At 40.3% G+C, this 21,793-nt stretch overlaps 1 protein-coding gene and 1 pseudogene across 3 annotated transcripts; one reads left to right on the top strand and one right to left on the bottom strand.

Moving 5' to 3' along the window:
* Positions 1-3,206: 3,206 nt before the first annotated feature.
* LOC129819794 (uncharacterized) lies at positions 3,207-21,613 on the bottom strand. Of its 3 annotated transcripts, none has more exons than XM_055876383.1 (13): positions 21,528-21,613; positions 11,493-11,536; positions 10,595-10,675; positions 10,388-10,474; positions 9,974-10,078; positions 9,627-9,725; positions 9,455-9,502; positions 9,258-9,338; positions 8,923-9,159; positions 8,585-8,631; positions 7,714-7,783; positions 7,537-7,626; positions 3,207-7,081 (listed from the first exon to the last, which is right to left on the bottom strand). In XM_055876383.1, the coding sequence occupies exons 3-13, from the start codon at positions 10,628-10,630 to the stop codon at positions 7,025-7,027; spliced, it is 957 nt and encodes a 318-aa protein (XP_055732358.1). In that variant the 5' UTR covers positions 10,631-10,675; positions 11,493-11,536; positions 21,528-21,613; the 3' UTR covers positions 3,207-7,024. The 3 variants fall into 3 exon arrangements, with proteins under 3 accessions (XP_055732358.1, XP_055732359.1, XP_055732357.1); XM_055876384.1 differs by having other exon boundaries at positions 3,207-7,060; XM_055876382.1 differs by having other exon boundaries at positions 3,207-7,626.
* LOC129819468 (tumor necrosis factor alpha-induced protein 8-like protein 2) lies at positions 14,703-16,501 on the top strand (annotated as a pseudogene).
* Positions 21,614-21,793: the final 180 nt, after the last annotated feature.

The raw sequence follows: 21,793 nt of genomic DNA, 5'->3' as shown, positions 1-21,793 counted from the left end.
AAATGCTTAATTCCCTCCATGGCTCTTAGGCTGCATGTTAATGTTCTCCCAAGGGGCTACAGCACAGAGAATAGCATAATTTGATAACGAAGAGGAGAAAATAATTGTGTTCCTCTTGTGCATTGCTTGTTCCCCTTTTGTCTACACATTACATTTAAATTGATTTGAACATGTTCGGATCGTACACAAGGAGACAACGTGAGAGATTTAATGGGACTCAATGTTGTTTCTAATAGCACCTTGAATTCGCTGATGTGGTTGTTTTTATATTTCCAAGAAAATTACTTTATATTTTACTTCAGACATTTGAAATATTTGTAACAGCAACGTGACAGAGCACTCAGAGATAATGATGACTTATCTTTTAGCCAAAAGATCAATGGCCAAACCCATTGAAGATAACTACTGTATTGTATTCATAAAGATAAAATGCATGCACATACAGTGAGCTTCAATAGTATTGGGACAGCCACAAATGTGTTGTTGTCTTGGCTCTGTACTCCAGGACTTTGGATTTAAATGATACATAGACTATGAGGTTAAAGGGCAGACTGTCAGCTTCAATTTGAGGGTATTATCATCCATATTGGGTTAACCCTTTAGAAATTACAGCCCTTTTTGTATATAGTCCCCCATTTTAGGGGACCAAAAGTATTGGGACAATTCACTTATATGTGTATTAAAGTAGTAAAAGGTATTTGGTCCCATATTGATAGCACAGTAATGACTACAGCAAGCTTGTGACTACAAAGTTGTTGGATGCATTTGCTATTTGTTTTGGTTGTGTTTCAGATTATTTTGTGCCCAATAGAAATGAATGGTAAATAATGTATTGTGTCATTTTGCAGTCACTTTTATTGTAGATAAGAATATAATGTTTCTAAACACTTCTACATTAATGTGGATGCTACCGTGATTATGGATAATTCTGAATGAATCGTGAATAATGATGAGTGAGAAATATCATACACCCCAGAAATGCTAACCTCCCCTGTTATTGTAATGGTGGGAGGTTAGCATGTCTTGCGGGTATGATATTTGTGTGTCTGTAACTTTCTCACTCATCATTATTCACGATTAATTAGTAGTCACTGGGTGTATTGGTATACCAGCCAAAGTGTAATTAATAACTTCACAATGCTCAAAGGGATATTCAATTTCTGCTTTTTTTTACCCATCTACCAATAGGTGCCCTTTTTGCGAGGCATTGGAAAACCTCCCTGGTCTTTGTGGTCTAATCTGTGTTTGAAGTTCACTGCTCAACTGAGGGACCTTATAGATAATAGGGAGGAGGTCAGAGGTCAGAGACCTGGGAGTGTGGTACCAGAACAACAACTTCTCTCTCAATGTGAGTAAGACAAAGGAGCTGATCGTGGACTACAGGAATGGCGGGCAGAACAGGCCCCTATTAACATCGACAAGACTGAAGTGGAGCGGGTCGAGAGTTTCAAGTTCCTCTGTGTCCACATCACCAACATGATCCAAACACACCAAGACAGATGTGAAGACCCAGGCGGCAGGGTAGCCTAGTGGTTAGAGCGTTGGACTAGTAACCGAAAGGTTGCAAGTTCAAATCCCCGAGCTGACAAGGTACAAATCTGTCGTTCTGCCCCTGAACAGGCAGTTAACCCACTGTTCCTAGGCCGTCATTGAAAATAAGAATTTGTTCTTAACTGACTTGCCTAGTTAAATAAAGGTAAAAAAATAAATAAAAAAAAAGAGGGCACGACAACACGTTTTCCCCCTCAAGAGACTGAAAATATTTGACATGCGTCCCCAGATCTTCAAAAAGGTCTAGAGCTGCGCCATCGAGAGCATCCTGACCGGTTGCATCACAGCCTGGTATGGCGATTGCTCTGCATCTAACCGTAAGGCGCTACATGGCCCAGTACATCACTGGGGCCAAGGTTCCTGACATCCAGGACCTATAAATTAGGCGGTGTCAGAGAAAGGCCCAGTCATAGACTTTTCTCTCTGGTACCGCATGGCAAGCAGTGCCGGAGCGCCAAGTCTAGGACCAAAAGGCTTCTTAACAGCTTCTAGCCCCAAGCCATAAGACTGCTGAATAACTAATCAAATGGCCACCAAGATCCCCCCCACCCCGCACCTTGTTTTTACACTGTTGCTACTCGCTGTTTATTATCTATGCATAGTCACTTTACAAATTACCTTGACTATCCCGCACATTGACTCGGTGTCGGTTCCCCCTGTATATAGCCTCGTTATTGTTATGTACATTTCTTGTGTTACTTTTTGATTGATTTGATTTTAGTTAGTTTATTTAGTAAATATTTGATCAACTTTATTTCTTGAACTGCATTGTTGGTTAAGGGCTTTTAAGTAAGCATTTCACTGTAAGGTTGTTGTATTCGGCGCATGTGACAAATAACATTTGATTTGATAATTGTATGTGTAGGGTACAGAGATGAGGTAATCATTGAAAAATCATGTTAAACACCATTATTGCACACATGGAACTTCTGTGATAGACAAATTACACATTTACCTGATTTACCTACCTTTGATATTAATAGTTAGCAATTAATACTTAAAAAATAGGACGATATTTATGTCCTGTTAGTGTCTGTGTTTTTATGGTCTCCACTCTAGTTCCCTGCAGCTAATCTGGGCGTATGGTCACTGGAGATGGCTTGAGCTGACAAATGAGTTAAAGACTGCATTACATAGACAGGAATCTGTTTTACTAGAGATCGCTTAGGAGCAGAAAAATCCCTCATTGTCTCAAAATCATCCTTGCATCTGGGAAACTAAGCCAGGATGGGGTTAAGACAACAACCCACGTGCAGATAACGACAAGATGAACCCAGAGTGGCTTATGATGCTCCTTGGTCTGCATGAGGGGGGTTGAACCAACCATGACTGAGCATTGTTAGTATCTGCTATATATAGTGCTCTGCATTTGTGTAAAGGTTAGGTTACTTGGTCCAACACTCAAGGGTGGGGGTTCGACCAGCCTCATTATTGCAATAATTAATCAATATTAAATAAAGATGATTGTTTGAAGAAATGACCAAATCTCTCTCAGTACTAAATTTCCATGACACTTCTTAAGCAAATGTTTACCCCTGAACTTATTTAGGCTTGCCATAAGAAAGTGGTTGAATACTTATTGACTCAAGACATTTCAGCTTTTTCATTTTTTTTATTAATTTGAAAACATTTCTATAAACATAATTCCACTTTGACCTTATGGAGTATTGTGTGTAGGCCAGTGACACAAAAATCTACATTTAAACCATTACAAATTCAGGCTGCAACACAACAAAATGTGGAAAAAATAAAGGGGTTGAATACTTTCTGAAGTAAGTGAATTTGTCCAAATACTTTTGGTCCCCTATAATGGGGGGACTATGTACAAAAAGTGCTGTAATTTTGTAATGGTTCGACCGATATGGATGAAAATACTCTCAAATTAAAGCTGACAGTCTGCACTTTAACCTCATAGTCATTATTTAATTTCAAATTGCTGGAGTATAGAGCCAAAATAACACAACAATTGTCATTGTCCAAATACTTTTGGAGCTCACTGTATTTCTCTTGTTTCTCTGTGACAATCAAGTAATCTTCTTAATCTACATAATTAAAATGCTGCAGTATACCATTGTAGTTGTGCTGTTTAGCTGTACTACTTTTTCTTGATGGCACCAGATGAACAAAAACATTTTCTAGCCACAGGACAATCTATAAAACATGCCTGATGATGTGAATGAACATGTCTAAAAATAATATTGGATCACAGTGTATTGTGTTCTCAAATCTCTTTTCTTGTAATCATTTAAAAACAATGTTTGAGGTGTGTAGCCTACACTCTTAGAAGAAAGGGTTCCAAAAGAGATCTGTGGCTGTCCCCATACGAGAACCTTTTGAAGAACCCTTTTTGGTTCCAGGGAGAACATGGAACCCAAAAAGGTTCTACCTGGAGCCAAAAGTTTTATTCAAAGGGTTCTCGTATGGGGACAGCCGAAGAACCCTTTTAGGGTCTAGATAGCACTTTTTCTCTAAGTGAACTGTGTACAAAACTACCAATTCTGTGCAGTATTTAGGTGTTTCTTGTTGACTCTGGCAGACTGTCTCCAGAGTTAAGAAAAATATCACTAGCATACAAATGATCTGACATTTCTTCACCTTATTTCTCCCAAAGTCCACACTGAAAAATATTTGCTGCTTGCCTAAAATATTTGCTCCTTGCAAAGTGAAGGAAACTGTTCTCTCAAATAATATCCTTCAAGTCACAAAATGTTTTGTCATGATTATAACAAAGAAAGCTTTATGACATAGCTTTCAGGCCTTGTCTGAAAAGTAGTGTTACCTAATGTCCTTTAGTCTTATAGTAGACATCAAGTACCTTCAGATGACCGGGTTTCTGATCTTGTGACTTCTTGATAAACGTGCACATTGATTGAGTCAGTTCATATATAACTATGTATGTGATGTAATCTGTATGTTTTCTGTACTAGTTGTGACAACCCTCCCACTCTGTCTGCCATATTCTCTCTTTGTGCTTGTCTCCCTTTTTTTACGGGCTTTGAGCCGGTTCGTGACATAGTCCCTTCAGATTTGGCCTCTGGGTAAAGTTAAACATCTATTGATTCGGAGCCTTAGATTTATTAACTTTTATGTCATCAGGGAGTCATACTGAGGCCAATGTCTCTTTTACACACAGATGAGCCTTGAATTACAGAAATACACACATCAAAAGGCACGCAGAAAGAAAACATGAACAGTCATAAAAAACAGACACATTATTACATACAGAAGAACTATTGGATATAAGAGCAACGTCAACTTACAAACATTACGACCAGGAATACGACTTTCCCGAAGCGGATCCTCTGTTTGGACCACCACCTAGGACAATGGATCGGATCCCAGTAGGCGACCCAAAACAACAAAGCCAAAGAAGGGGCAGAGGGAGCGGTCTTCTGGTCAGGCTCCGTAGATGGGCACATCGCTCACCGCTCCCGAGTATACTACTCGCCAATGTCCAGTCTCTTGACAACAAGGTAGACGAAATTCGAGCAAGGGTTGCCTACCAGAGATACATCAGAGATTGTAACATTCTCTATTTCACAGAAACATGGCACTCTCGGGATAGGTTATCAGAGTCGGTACAGCCACCCGGTTTCTTCACGCATCACGCCGACAGAAACAAACATCTCTCTGGTAAGAAGAAGGGCGGGGGTGTATGCTTTATGATTAAGGAGTCGTGGTGTGATCATAACAACATACAGGAACTCAAACCTGACCTAGAATTCATTACAATCAAATGCCGACCTCATTATCTACCAAAAGAATTCTCTTTGATTATAAATCACAGCCGTGTATATCCCCCCCAAGCAGACACCTCGACGGCCCTGAAAGAACTTCATTGGACTCTACGTAAACTGGAAACCACATATCCCGAGGCTGCATTTATTGTAGCTGGGGATTTTAACAAAGCTAATCTGAAAACATGGCTCCCTAAATTTTATCAGCATATCGAATGCGCGACCCGGGCTGGCAGCATTCTGGATCATTGCTACTATAAATTCCGCGACGCATACAAAGCCCTCCCTCGCCCTCCTTTCGGCAATTCTGACCACGACTCCATTTTGTTCCTCCCAGCGTATAGACAGAAACTAAAACAGGAAACGCCCATGCTCACATCTGTTCAACACTGGTCCGATCAATCTGATTCCACGCTTCAACATTGCTTCGATCACGTGGACTGGGATGTGTTCCGGATAGCATCAGACAACAACATTGATGTATACGCTGATTTGGTGAGCGAGTTTATTAGCAAGTGCGTCGGTGATGTACCGACGATGACTATTAAAACCTTACCCAACCAGAAACCGTGGATTGATGGCAGCATTCGCGCAAAACTGAAAGCGCAAACCACTGCTTTTAATCATGGCAAGGCGCCTGGAAACATGACCGAATACAAACAGTGTAGCTATTCCCTACGCAAGGCAATCAAACAAGCTAAGCGTCAGTATAGAGACAAAGTAGTCGCAATTCAATGGCTCAGACATGAGACGTATGTGGCAGGGTCTACAGTCAATCACGGATTACAAAACGAAAACCAGCCCCGTCGCGGACACCGACGTCTTGCTCCCAGACAAACTAAACAACTTCTTTGCTCACTTTGAGGACAATACAGTGCCATTGACACGGCCCACTACCAGAACCTGCGGGCTCTCCTTCACCGGAGTCAACTTGAGTAAAACATTTAAACGTTTTAACCCTCGCAAGGATGCTGGCCCAGAAGGCATCCCTAGCCGCGTCCTCAGAGCATGCGCAGACCAGCTGGCTGGTGTGTTTACGGACATATTCAATCAATCCCTATTCCAGTCGGCTGTTCCCACATGCTTCAAGAGGGCCACCATTTTTCCTGTTCCCAAGAAAGCTAATGTAACTGAGCTAAACGACTATCGCTCCGTAGCACTCACTTCTGTCATCATGAAGTGCTTCGAGAGACTAGTCAAGGATCATATCACCTCCACCCTACCTGACACCTTAGACCCACTCCAATAAGTTAACCGCCCCAATAGGTCCACAGACGACGCAATTGCAATCACACTACACACTGCCCTAACCCATCTGGACAAGAGGAATACCTATGTAAGAATGCTGTTCATCGATTACAGCTCAGCATTTAACACCATAGTACCCTCCAAACTACACTTGTGTGTGTATAAGGTAGTTGTTTTGAAATGGTTAGATTACTTGTTAGATATTACTGCACGGTCGGAACTAGAAGCGCAAGCATTTCGCTACACTCGCATTAACATCTGCTAAACATGTGTTTGTGACCAAAACAATTTGATTTGATTTGTTTTGACATGATGTAAAATTAGTTTCAGATGGACAGATGTTTAAATGCAAAATACTTTATTTTGTGTTTGGGATCCTCAACTCAGTTTGGGACCCTTAATCCAGGCTGGACAGGAGGAAGTTAACCTGCATTTCTAGATTCACCATCACCTGCCACGAGAGCCTCGCTGGGCTTTTATAGATGGACTCATCGAGGTTGAAGATGGAGTCCAACCACGTAGGCCTGCTGAAACAGCCTCACATCCTCAAAACAACACAATCATAAAATTCCTTAGAACTTGGATCATAAACTCAAAGATTCAGGTCTGTAATTCAGAGGGCCTCTGATTGTTTGGCTTGTAAGACATTGGAACTTTTCAATTAAACCTTATGAATCACTGTTTCCTAAATGTCAGCCACTGTGCAAAGACTGGTTGAATCAACGTTGTTTCCTTGTCATTTCAACAACAAAAAATGTAATGTGATGATGTTGAATCAACATGGAAAACTGATTGGAATTGAAAAAAGTATTTTTTTCACCCAACTTTTAACCTAAGTCCAATGACACGGTACATTTGTTTTATTGATTTCACATTGAATTCACATTCGTTGACAACTCAACCAAATGTAACTAAAAACTACACGCTGAAATGACGTCTGTGCCCAGTGGGAACTATATATCTGGTCTGATGAATACTGTACAATTATGTGAACGGTTACCTGCTGGTTGAGCTCGGACAGGCCACTCAACACCATCCTCCCAGCGTGGGTGAGGTAATTAAGGGAGGTACTGTCTGAGGATGTCAGAGCCTGTGAGAACAGGACAGTACATTTAGAAATAGTACATAAATGTACATCAAATGAAATACAAAAGGCGGTAAATTCACACTTTCTCACCTCCATAGCACGTCGGATACCAGCCAGCCTCAGAGAGAAGTTGGTTGTCCCTTGGTTTCCAAAGTAACTCCTGTAAATACAAATGTTTAGTAACAAATGTGCAACATAAGAAGCTTAAGCATACATTAATGCCATGAGATTAAGATATCCTTTTATGTTACAACTGCAGGATTCAGAAAAACCATACCAATGTAGGATCTTAATTTGATCACTCGTTTGTCGCTGAGAAACTTGTAGTGTATTTAGTTTTAAAAAGGCTTTTAAAGTTTGTCATTTCCCCTTGGAAATGTCAGACTTGATTTGCCCTAACGAAAAATCTATCAACCCCTACAAAAATGTAAATTATAATCCACATAATAACTAATATTTCCTATGCCAAAAGTGTGCCAAAAGTGTGCAAACCTGTTATCAAGGCAAAGGGTGGCTATTTGAAGAATCTTAAACATAAAATATATTTTGATTTGTTTAACATTTCTTTGGTTACTACATGATTACATATGTGTTCTTTCATAGTTTTGATGTCTTCACTGTTATCCAACAACATAGAAAATAGTAAAAATAAAGAAAAACCCTTGAATGAGTAGGTGTTTGAAATTTTTTGACCGGTAGTGTATATAAAGTGTTTCGACTCTATATCTGAAATGCTAAAGGTGTCTTCTTTTTTAAGACCAAATCCATGTGCGAGAGGTGTATACTTTTGTTTCAAAGTAGATTTGTTTAAGACTACCAAGAAACACTGTGTGTGACCCTGATTAAGCCCACTGCAGTAAAAGGTTATTAAGTTTCCTACATCTGTATAACTACAATATAGGGGCAGATTATTTCAAAGCAAATGTTTTTACTATAGATGAACACATGAAAGCAAACTCACCGCAGCTGGGGCACATCTGCAACATTATGTTGCTCCTCCACAAACTCCTAAAACAGACATCACATTAACATCAACTCTGGGCTCCCAAGGTAAGTCAGTTAAGAATGTGTTCTTCACTAACTTACCTGGATAAGTAAATCAAATAAATAAACTGCATTTCACCTGCAACTGAAGAGGACAAAACATTCAGTGACATCATAACAATACATCTTGACCTAAAAACTTGACAGACCTGTTGAAACCAAAACACTGTGTTTGGAACACAATGACACTCAGACACATGTACAAATGTCAGGAAAACAAAGAAAAAGGGTTATTGACTGTAGAAAGAGTGTTACCTGAGGAGTGCTGTCAGGGGTCTGGGCCTGGTCCTGGGTGAAGTGGTAAGGTGGAGGGGAATCGGAAGGGAACGGGGGAGGCGGAGGGGGAGGTGGAGAATCCTGAGGGAACTGGTGAGAGGAGCCAGAGGACGGCTCATGAGGGGTGGTGATAATTTCAGAGGTAGAGAACTGATACACCATCATGTCCTCCCCCCTCTCCTGGAACCCCTCCACTGTGGTGGAGATATCCACCTGCTGTTTAACAAACAACACCGTCAGCCCAACCACAATGTTGAAAACCCCTCAACCAAACACTGAAATAAATCCTACCACAGAGAAACAACGAGGCATACCTGGGCGTCCTCATAATAGGTGAACTCTGACCTCCTCTTGACGAGGCAAGACCTGAGTCCATGGATCCTTCTACCAAGGAACTAAAAATGACGATAGAAATTCAAATGTATCATTTCATTTTGTCAACATTTATTTAAATAGGTAAATGGACAGTTGCCACTTTCCATTTTTTGTTAATGAAAGTGTTTGACTGTACCTTAATACCAGTGACCTCCTTGTTGGTGAGGACCACCTGGACAATACCCTTTCAAAGAGACACAGGGGAAAATTACATTGCATTCAGGTAATATAAGTAGCTCTATATTTTGTGTGTCATTTGACACAAATCAGGTGCATTTGAGATGAAAGATCAGTTGAGAATCTCTCACCCATGGGTCCAGGATTCTATCCTGAATGACTCTGCTCCACCACAGCTGTTTCTCCACTCCCCTCACAATGCACAGGTGATGCATGTCCTCTTCATTTTGCTATAAAGAAAAACGTTTTCAGTCTGCACACCTCTCTGTATATTTTAGCTGTAGATTTCTATATCATTTGGCAGGCGATTTCAGTTTGGACTATCACCACTGGCAGTGATATAGAGCCCACATGCTGTTTGTCAACAACTTTCCCCTAGGTTTCAATTAGGACCAGACATACAAAAGAAAACCCAGAGACAAATGGGAGCAAAAACACATAGGTGTGTTCATAAATGTTAAGAATATGTCTGAAGTACCTGCACTCGTCCATAACGGATTATCCAGGTATGGAAATGAAACGAACCCCAGTTCCCAACCAGCTGCATCTTCTCATAGGGAAAACCAGAGTCTTCACTATTTGGCTGCAAAACAAAGACATCCCCTAACTGTAGAGCTTTCTCTGTGATTAATAATAAACAGACCAAGGGATTAAAGCCAGACAGGGCCGCTACCCAACCTCCTCATCCACATAATAAGGAACAAGACAGGATCAATTTAAGAGTCAGTTTGAATGATAGACTGGTAGCCTACAGGAGTGACAGACTGGTATATGGAGGATCACAAGAGGAGGCCACTGCATTATAGATTCTAAAAGAATTGGCAGTTGAACTACACATGTCTGTGTTCAAAGGTTAAGGAAACATCTGAAATATCTGCATATGAATGGCTACCTGTTCAGTTTGAGAAGACAGTTCCTCCCATACCATCCTCCCTACAGGAGTGAAACAGATGAAAGTAGGCTGCTCCATCATGAAAATCTGTGAGAAAATAAGAAACAGCTTTAAAGACGTCAAAGTATTAATCTACCATAGTGGATACTGAAGGTAATTTTCACTATTAGATCACATGAGCATTTGGTTAGTAATCGGCATGGTTACCTGTGTATTTAATACTGACAGCTCTCTCACCAGCATGTTCCCAGCATGGGTAAGGTAATACCTTGGCTGCAGTTTGACAGGCTATAACAAAAGGGAATATGTTAATAGAAATGTATTTCCATACGTTTTTTTCTTCTTCAGAGAACGTTATGTTTAAGCCCCCTAAAGACCAGAGAGTATCAGAATGGACTGTTCCTCCCATACCATCCGCATAGCAGGAGTGAAACAAGTGAAAATAGGCTGATCCATCATGAAAATCTGTGAGAAAATGAGGGAACGGACAACAAAGTATTTCACTACTATAGTTGATACTGAAGGTAATCCTGCCAATTAGATAAGATGAGCTTTGTCCAATAATCTGCATGGTTACCTGTGTCTTTAACACGGCCAGCTCTCTCACTAACATCCTCCCAGCAAGGGTAAGGTAATAAGTCGGCTGCATTTGTAAAAGATATGGAAATGTTCACAGAAATGTATTTCCATATTATTCTTCAGAAAACGTCATGTTTGTGTTAAGCTACATAAAACAGTCATAAGACCAGAGAGAAGACAAGAAAGTATCAGTACTGTTGGACTTACTGAGCTGGGAACCCACAGAGGTCCAGACCAAGGGACTAAAGCCTGACAGGGCCGCTGTCCTACCTCCTCATCCACAAACTAAGGAATACATCAGGATCCATTTTCGAGTCAGTAAAATTACAGTTTGAATGTCAGATTGTTATTGAACCAGTCCTGATAATGAAGCAGTATTGTTATAGCCTGGGTGCCAGGCGGGTTTCAGCTCTCTGACAACTCCTTATGGGATTGTCATGCAAATATCATTTTGCCACAATGGAATTGGCAAGAGAGCAGAAACAGACCGGTACCCAGACTATTGATAGGCCTACACTATTCTTACCTGAACAAGGACTGGGTCCTCCTGGTCCAGGGTGGGATCATGATCTTTATGAATAAACAATAAAGGATTATTTTCTCTAAGTTGAAGAAATACTACACGACACCAAACATCTGTCCTTGTAGTTAGGCTGATCTTATAATTGAATTGTGTTTATATTGTATGATATCACATTGTATTTACGTGTCTGCATAATGTACCAATATGTTCAATTAAACCTCAAGAAAAGGTTTGGTTTCAGAGGAGCATGTTCGTTTGTTGTTGTTAATAGTGGAATTACTAGCCATCATCATGTCATCAAATAAGTCCTAAATGGCACCCTATTCCCTATTTAGTGCACTACTATTAACCAGAGCGTTTTGACAATATAACCAATGGTCCTGGTAAAAAAAAAATTGGGTATAGGGTATAGGGTGCCATTTTAGACGACTCCTGAATATAGTTTCAGTCCGGACTATATACAGCATGCCAAAAAGTAAGGAGGACCACGGACCTCTTCATATCATTAATTAAAATGCCTTCATTTGTATGGCATGTTCAATGGAAACAATGTTTAAAAACTTTCCATTGAACATTCCATACAAATAAAGGCATTTTAATGAATTATATGAAGAGTGCCTTGGTCCTCTTTTCCTTTTGGGGGCCAATTTACCACTTTTACCAAAGAGCCCCTTCTGTCTACCAAAACCTACTATTGTGTACCTTAGCAGCGCTTCCCTTCCTCCTTTTTTCGACACCTATATACAGTCAGTATTGCTATTTAGACATTGTTAAATCTGTAAATGTACCCTCCTCAACCGTAACAACACGGTCCACGATCTCCACGGTGACCGGTTCATCCTCACCGACGCGGTAATACTTGTTATAAAAGTAAACTGCCGAACCCGTCGCGATCACCAGGCCAGCTGCACACAGAAGCGGCCGCTCGCGGAGCAATCTCAGCGTGGTCGCTTTAAAAAAACTACTGAACGTAGGCTTACTCATTATCACCCTTCATACTGTAGTGTTTTGACCGAGTTCAAGACCATATGACACTTTCTTAGAATTAAAGGGTTTTATAGGGAACCATTAATACGTCAAATTATTCCATACGTCATGGTTGGCAATGTCACAATGGGATGAACATGTTTATCAAACTGATTAAAAAACACTCAACAGTGACATCAATTAAATTGCATTTTGGGGATGATTTGGGAGTTTATAACATTGTGAACTATGAACTATGGTTTAGAGAGCAGTTGGAGTAGAGCAGTTTAGCAAATACATATGTCTCTATCCCGGAGTTGGAAAAGGGGCTGCGCCACCATGCATAATGCGCTCTCCATGGTTCTGAAAAGGAACGTTCTTTCTAGGCCAAGCCCACTCACTGAACCACTCTCACTTTCACATTCATTGTGTCAAAGCGTTCAACCTCCACGCATGGGACTAAAACATAATTCAAATTCAAATGAAGATCCTTAATCTGTATCAAAACATCCTGTGTAAAGGGGTGGGGATTGTGGCAGATATCACAGGTAATCAGCCTTTGTAGGTTTGAATATGAAGAAGAGATAGTTCAAAGGGGATGAGCTCGAAAATATGGACTTGTTTACACATTTGAGGTTTATCCAAACATTGACAATGCAACTGGGTGTCCATAGGCATGATCTCACCCAAGATAATAGATACAGTATGTATAGCAAAATAATGAGTTAGCATTGCTGCCTTCTTGAGACCTGAAGTATGGTCTACCCATGTGCTATTGGCTAACCCTATGCCTAAACCAGTCACTTGATGTTGAAAATCATTAGGCATCAGCCAATCAAAGCAGCCAAACATCTCCCATGTCCATGTCTAGCAGTCGAGGAATAATTGACTGCTTGTTGTTTTTGGCGTTACTACACATTTAATTGTCCAATATATTTTGTGTAAGATTTGATTTCTACTTCGAACACTTGGAAACAAGTTTCTCCGGAAGGATTCCAACACAGAAGGTCATGTTGCAAATTGAAATTGTCAGCCTTTGTGTTTGAGCTTCTCGGACAGCTAACTATTAGCTCTGTTAGCTTTAGCTTACATTGACCCACCAGGAAATTTGACCTTCACTGTTTGAAGGAGTGTGTCATCTGAATGTTTGAGGCCAAGACATTTTGAGCCATGGAAAGACAGTTACTGCATACAGGGCACTGGTAGCCAACTTCTTCTATTTCATTTTAATGACTCCTCCTTATGGCTGTTTCACACAGGAAGTAATACTTATTTTATCAGGCTCTATTCAAATCAGAAGAGGAGCAAATAAATTGATGCGGTATCTATAACCTTTGCCTTGCAAAACAGGCAGTTACTGATGGGTCCGGAAAATTGACATTATTTGCAAACCCAGAAGCGTAACCATTAGACATGCAAACTTGAAGGGATACGCAAGCGAGTGTCCAGTGTGATTTCCCACATACAGTCTCTGACCTACTTAATTAACTCAAGTGTCTGGTTGATCAAGGTTTCTAACTCATGTGGTCAACATGAAAGTCCTAGTTGTGGTTGGTGATAATACGCATAGTCTGAATCCCCTCTCATTCTCACACAGATTATTGAATGAACACGGAGATGACTGGTTGCAGAGTGGGTCTTCATAATCCATGCAGTTGGTAAATTACCATTTTACCATAGACTATGTTTAACACACCTATGACAGAGTCAGTGCATTTAAGGTAAACTGGCAGCTGCAGTGTGTCTTAGACTTCCTCTACTGTACAAAGATTTTTTCTCTTCAGGCTATCAGAACCAACTAACTCCAAAGGCTGGGTGATGTGACATGTTTAACATACTTCCTGTTGGTATCTGAACAACCATGCAGAATGTCACTCTGAGTCACAGAGTGTTCCATTGAAAACATCCCTTGAGGAATAGAAGATCAAACAGATTACAGGACCAATTAAATCACTGTCTCCACTTTTATCCATTTGTGCCACTGGACTTTGAGTGAAGCGATGTTAACCCCTACAATTACTGTACTTTATGTGCTGTGCAATGCTACATGATGAGCTATTCAGAAGATTCTAGAGAGAAGATGTCATCAGGAATAAGGTCATAGGCCAAAATGATGGAAATTTGAACTTAATTTTAGTTGAGATAATACACAGTCATTTTTTTTAAATCCCAAAAGGTCTACATTCCTCCATTGTTGCTGTATTATCTACTTTGGAAGTAGGAGAGAATCTCTTCTAGAAAGAGTGGATGTCAGTGCAAGGTAAAGAGAGTGGTGCAAGAGGAGGTGTATGAAAATGGTAGCCACATTAAACTTGTCTCCAAGACCAGCATATACTCGATATTGACCTCCGACCCTGAATGTGTCTAAATGAAACCCCACACTGCTCCAATGACCAACAACAGCCTCTACTGACACAGACTTGCCAGCATAGGGGAAGATTTATGCCTTTATTTCCTTTGGGTGTTTCCTCTTGACCCTCACACTCAGGAGAGCAATAATCTTGGTCATCCAAGGTCATAACTCAACTTCAAACAATACTACCGCAGTGTGAGTTCCCGGATCCTCAATGTGAATAGTAAAGGTTAACTGTGCCAAGTGCTCCTATGAAGGCCTTGTGTCTCACCCAGATCTGTTTCACCTGTCTTTGTGCTAGTCTCCACCACCCACCAGGTGTCTCCCATCTCCCCTCATTATCCCCTGTGTATTTATACCTGTGTTCTATGTTTGTCTGTGGCCAGTTAGTTTTGTTCGTCAAGCCTACCAGCATTTTCCCCTTGCTCCTATCTGTTTCTAGCTCCTGTTTTCTAGTTTTCCCGGTTTTGACCTTTCTGCCTGCCTTGACCCTGAGCCTGCCTGCCGTCCTGTACCTTGTCCCATCACACTGGATTATTTGACCTCTGCCTGCCCTGACCCTGAGACTGCCTGCCGTTCTGTACCTTTTGGACTCTGCTCTGGATTACTGACCTCTGCCTGCCCTTGACCTGTTGTTTTGCCTGCCCCCTGTTCTAGTAATAGACTTTTGTTACTTCGACACTGTCTGCATTTGGCCCTTCCCTAAAACGTAATACCTAGTCCAGTCAAAAACGTGCATTTCCTGTGTTTTATGTATATTTCCACACTATGAGGTTGGAAATATAATCTGAAATTGTGGAAATTATGATTATGCCCTTTTACTGTAAGAGGTATTTGAAAAGAATGCCTGACATTTCGGCTGTTTTGGTGGGATGGAGTTTTGACCTGCCTGGTGACATCACCTGGAGGTAAATTAGTTATTTGACCAATAACAAAGAGTTACAAACCTCTACCTGTAACAGATCATTTTCCCCTGGTGGAAAATGTAGCTGTTCTCTTTCGGCACAATCGCTTCAGTAAAGAGGAGCTCAACCTGGCACAGGACTTCAAGAAGAAACTGCACCAGGGGGTCATGACGGCAATCAGCTTCCAGGAGGTAACTTTACATGTAGAACTCTTCAGAGCCTCATTTGAACTCTGCATGATGCCAACAACCTAAAGCCTGCATGATATAACCTACTGACATCACCCTACAGTCATTGATCATACCTACTAAAATGTCAAACTATCTGGACAGAATCCTAAGGGGACTTTAATAGGAAACAACAATGCCCCACTTACAATAGTCTCTATCCTGAAGCCAATACCATAAACTAGCACCTGGTACAGGTGTTCTAATAACTGTGTTGTAATTACTACTGTGCTGTCACTAATATCTTATTCTCTGTCTATTTGGCCCAGGTGGAGTTCACATTTGATAAGGCTGTCATGACAGATCTTCTGACGGATTGTAGGGACATCCTGCTGAAGCTCGTAGAGAAACACCTGACTCCCAAATCCCTCGGGCGCATTCGGCATGTCTTCAACCACTACTCTGACCAAGACCTACTGACCAACCTCTACACCCCCTGGTGTCCCTCTCTGGCCTAATCTCACCAAGATCTGCAGAGGCCTTGGAATTCCAAACAGTCCTGGAAAAATGAAAAACTTTTGCAATCCTATTAAAGAATTCAGAATTCAGTTAGCCCAATGAAAATACCAGGAGATATCATTTTGATAGCTTAAATGGGGACACTGATTCAGTGTCAGTTGATGATGTAGATATTGATTTATTTTGGGATCTTTATGAGGACATGGAATCATGATCCTTGCTGTACAACATAAGCCATCTGCATGAGGACTGTGTATTTGTCATTATCACAGTATGAATGTGCATGATATGCAGTCACATTTCAGTATCTCACGATATTACCTCTACCTCTGCCTAGATGCATTTCAGTCCAATGCTGTTGGAGCTAAGTAAAGTCCATTCAAATATGATATACGGGGGAAAAAGCTTACATTTTACAAAAATCACCTATGAAATTCTCCAAAGAGATAATTATATACATAACCTGCTCTGTATATAATATGCTTCTTTGTCAGGACTCCCTGCTTCCAGCATGATAAGAATCTGTGGTCTACTTTCAATTGATTTGTCCTCCTGTTCTAAGATATTCAGTTTCCGGGGAAACTAATGGACTTTAATAGGACAACAGTCTGCCTGTTCAGTCACAGCAGTTGCTAACCTCATTTAAGTACTATTCAAATTAAAAGTGGCTATCTAGGACCAACAGACAACCACCTCAATTAGTGTCTGGTCCACATCTAAGCATGCAGTCTTAGTATCTGTCTGATCACTGACTGTTCTGCTTGTTACAAAGAGTTTCTGAGACCAGCTAATGGCATTTCATTTCTAATACATGTCTGAATTAAAGTCCTGCTGTACAGTCTTTGCATTGAATGTGATGATTGGATGGTCTTTATATATTTCTTAAAGTTTTCAATCAATCAGTGATAATTCCACAACATTAATATTCCTCTGAGCTTTCTGGAAACACTGCAGATGGACCATTTAAAAATAAAAGGTTTTATTTTGTTTAGGGGGTAGATCAGCTTAAAGATTGTAGATAGATTGTATCTTCCGTCAATGTAATTTTTTTTATCGTTTCCAATCCCCCATATATTTTTTGGTAAATATATATTTATATATATCAGCTCGGGGACGGCAGGTAACCTAGTGGTTAGAGCGTTCGGCCAGTAACTGAAAAGACTGCCTGAAATATCCGGCTGTTTTGGTGGGATGGAGCTTACAAGGTAAAAATCTGTCGTTCTCCCCCTGAATAAGGCAGTTAACACACTGTTCCCAGGTAGGCTGTCACTGTAAATAAGAATTTGTTCTTAATTGAACTTGACTTAACTAGTTAAATAAAAGAATAATACATGCATATATATTTAAAAATATATATATTTCCTTAATTACTATATTTCCACCCCTCCCCTAATTGGAGTAAACTAGTGAACAACAACACTTAGGCCTCTACTTCCAGGTTATACCTACTATATACTACTTTACAATAGTTATATTTTGTTTGATTTTAGTCCTGTCCTTCCTCAACCTCTCTCATCTATTTCTGATGTCCATCCAGTTTGATTTCTATTTGCCATATATTTTTAACGGTGCTGTTTCACAGACGGACCATTTTAGGAGTTAAGGTCAGAACCAGAAAAAGCTTTGCTATTGACTACAAAGATTCTATTTGCTATTTTATGAGTGTGTTAAGATCGCATGATGGGGTTGGGGGGATATCAGTGCAAGAGTATGTGTAAACAACATCTTATAAATAAGTTTGTAGTATTTCAGCAGTAGCACTTAGTGGATGGTGTGCAATGGGAGAAGAATGAGGCAATAATTGGCCATGAACCATAACACTTTCCACAGGAGAAATAGAATCACAAAGCAAGTAAACTCTAATGGTGTTCCCTACCCCTTTGCAAGCTATATGTCTCCTATAACTGTCTTAGATGTACACCATTTAAAAGTGAAAATCTGCAATTACAGGATTTACGGGCCAAAATATAGTGTATATATATCTTAAGTCTTGATGGCTTGTTATGAGTCATCTGTTTTGTTCAACTTCAGACCACAACGTTTTATGCACAGAAGGAAACAGGAAGTGTCAGAAAGACAGCACCCCAGACATTCCACAGAAAACGGCCTCAGGAAATAAGGCGAGCATGCATCACCTGTTTGCATTGTGAGACTAGATAAGCAGACATTGTTCTTGACATTGATGAACTTGTCATTCCAGTTACAGAACATGTCATTAATGTAACAGGTTATCCTGTTCGTAGCCATAACTGTGAAAAATAAATCAATGCTCTCCTCTAATGGGCTAGATGGCTTATTGCACTTGGAGGAGGGTTACTTACTGGCTCTTGTTGATGACCAGAAATTAATGTTCCTTCTTTCAAATCTGATGAATATACAATCAGTACTATTATCTAGACAACTGTATTGATATTATAGAAGCCTACAATAAAAGTCCTAAAATAATCTACTTCTTGTGTGGTGGGACCCCTACTCATCTCGTACCAGGTAGGACAGAATTATTCTTCCATTTGATATGATGATCATCCATTAGATATGATGATCATTTAATATCTCTTGTTTGAATCAGAGCAGAGGCTTGTATCAAAACTCAGATGACCAATGATGATTTGAACCCCATATTTATTTAAAATCTGCATAGGGGAGAGTGGGGTAGTTTGAGCCAAAGGGGTAAGTTGAGCCACCCTCGTTTCAAGGAAACCATACACAAAATGAAGCGCTCATCATGTCATGGAGTCAGTGAGGAAAGAAACCACATGGAAAAAGTGATAAGCAAGTAAGGTCCAAAAAACAGATTTTACCAAGTCAAATGAATTTATTGTGTTAGAGGTTTCATTATGCTTGTCTCTAAACCGAAATAGATCACTTTAAGATGGTTATATACATCAGTTGGGGTCTCTAGGCTAAAAACAACCTGAGGATTGAATATAATCATCGTTTGACATGTTTCTATGAACTTTACGGATACAATTTAGATTTTTTTGTCTGCCTGTTTTGACTGCGTTTGAGCCTGTAGATTACTGAAGAAAACGCGCGAACAAAACTGAGGTTTTTGGATACAAAGAGACTTTATCGAACAAAAGGAACATTTATTGAGTAAATAAATGTCTGCTGAGTGCAAGCATATGAAGATCATCAAAGGTAAGGGATTAATTTTATCTCTATTTCTGACTTGTGTAACTCTTCTACTTGGCTGGTTACTGTTTGTAATGATTTGTCTAGTGGGCTATGTTCTCAAATAATCGTAAGGTATGCTTTCGCCGTAAAGCATTTTTTAAATCTGACACCGTGGTTGGATTCACAAGAAGTGTCACGGCATTCATCGGAAGAAGAAGAGGAATCGTCAGACCAAAATGCAGCGGGGTACGTGTTCATCTTTAATAGCTTAACTGAATGAACACTGAATACAAAATAACAAAAATAATAGCCGAAACAGTTCTGCAAGGTGCAACCAACACTAAACAGAAAATAACCACCCACAACTAACAGTGGGAAAACAGGCTACCTAAGTATGGTTCTCAATCAGAGACAACGATTGACAGTTGCCTCTGATTGGGAACCATACCAGGCCAAAAACATAGAAATACAAAATAAAGAAAAAAACATAGAATGCCCACCCCAAACTCACGCCCTGACCAAACCAAAATAGAGACATAAACAAGGAACTAAGGTCAGGGCGTGACAAGAAATTCATCTTTAAACCTATGTAAAATATGTTTTGTTTTCTGAATTTTTACACTGAGAATTTCTGTATTTGAATTTGGCGCCCAGCAGTTTCACTGGCTGTTGAAGAGGTGGGACGCTAACGTCTCACGTACCCAAGAGAGGTTAACCCTCGCAAGGCTGCTGGCCCAGACGGCATCCCTAGCCGCGTCCTCAGGGCATGCGCAGACCAGCTGGCTGGTGTGTTTACGGACATATTCAATCAATCCCTATTCCAGTCGGCTGTTCCCACATCCTTCAAGAGGGCCACCATTTTTCCTGTTCCCAAGAAAGCTAATGTAACTGAGCTGAACGACTATCACGCCGTAGCACTCACTTCCGTCATCATGAAGTGCTTCGAGAGACTAGTCAAGGATCATATCACCTCCTACCTGACACCTTAGACCCACTCCAATAAGTTAACCTCCTCAATAGGTCCACAGACGACGCAATTGCATTCACACTGCACACTGCCCTAACCCATCTGGACAAGAGGAATACCTATGTAAGAATGCTGTTCATCGATTACAGCTCAGCACTTAACACTATAGTACCCTCCAAACTACACTCGTGTGTGTATACGGTAGTTGTTTTGAAATTGTTAGATTACTTGTTAGATATTACTGCACGGTCGGAACTAGAAGCGCAAGCATTTCGCTACACTCGCATTAACATCTGCATTAACATCAAACATGTGTTTGTGACCAATACAATTTGATTTGATTTGTTTTGACATAATGTAAAATTAGTTTCAGATGGACAGATAATGTTTAAATGCAAAATACTTTATTTTGTGTTTGAGATCCTCAGATCCTCAGTTTGGGACCCTTAATCCAGGCTGGACAGGAGGAAGTCAACCTGCATTTCTAGGATCACCATCACCTGCCACGAGAGCCTCACTGGGCTTTTATAGATGGACTCATCGAGGTTGAAGATGGAGTCCAACCACGTAGGCCTGCTGAAACTGCCTCACATCCTCAAAACAACACAGTCATAAAATTCCTTAGAACTTGGATCATAAACTCAAAGATTCAGGTCTGTAATTCAGAGGGCCTCTGATTGTTTGGCTTGTAAGACATTGTAACTTTTCAACTAAACCTTATGAATCACTATTTCCTAAATGTCAGCCACTGGGCAGACTGGTTGAATCAACGTTGTTTCCTTGTCATTTCAACAACAATGTAATGTGATGATGTTGAATCAACATGGAAAACTGATTGGAATTGAAAAAAGTATTTTTTTTCACCCAACTTTTAACCTAAGTCCAATGACATGGTACATTTGTTTCATTGATTTCACATTGAATTCATATTCGTTGACAACTCAACCAAATGTAACTAAAAACTACATGCTGAAATGACGTCTGTGCCCAGTGGGAACTATATATCTGGTCTGATGAATACTGTACAATTATGTGAATGGTTACCTGCTGGTTGAGCTCGGACAGGCCACTCAACACCATCCTCCCAGCGTGGGTGAGGTAATTAAGGGAGGTACTGTCTGAGGATGTCAGAGGCTGTGAGAACAAGACAGTACATTTAGAAATAGTACAGAAATGTACATCAAATGAAATACAAAAGGTGTTAAATTCACACTTTCTCTCACCTCCATCGCTTGGTTTCCAAAGTAACTCCTGTAAATACAAATGTTTAGTAACAAATGTGCAACATAAGAAGCTTAAGCATACATTAA

Source organism: Salvelinus fontinalis, chromosome 22 (genome assembly GCF_029448725.1).
Source record: "Salvelinus fontinalis isolate EN_2023a chromosome 22, ASM2944872v1, whole genome shotgun sequence".
In the NCBI taxonomy this organism is placed as follows: domain Eukaryota; kingdom Metazoa; phylum Chordata; class Actinopteri; order Salmoniformes; family Salmonidae; genus Salvelinus; species Salvelinus fontinalis.
The sequence above is the reverse complement of the archived record's forward strand: the minus strand, read 5'-3'. Positions and strand labels throughout refer to the sequence as shown.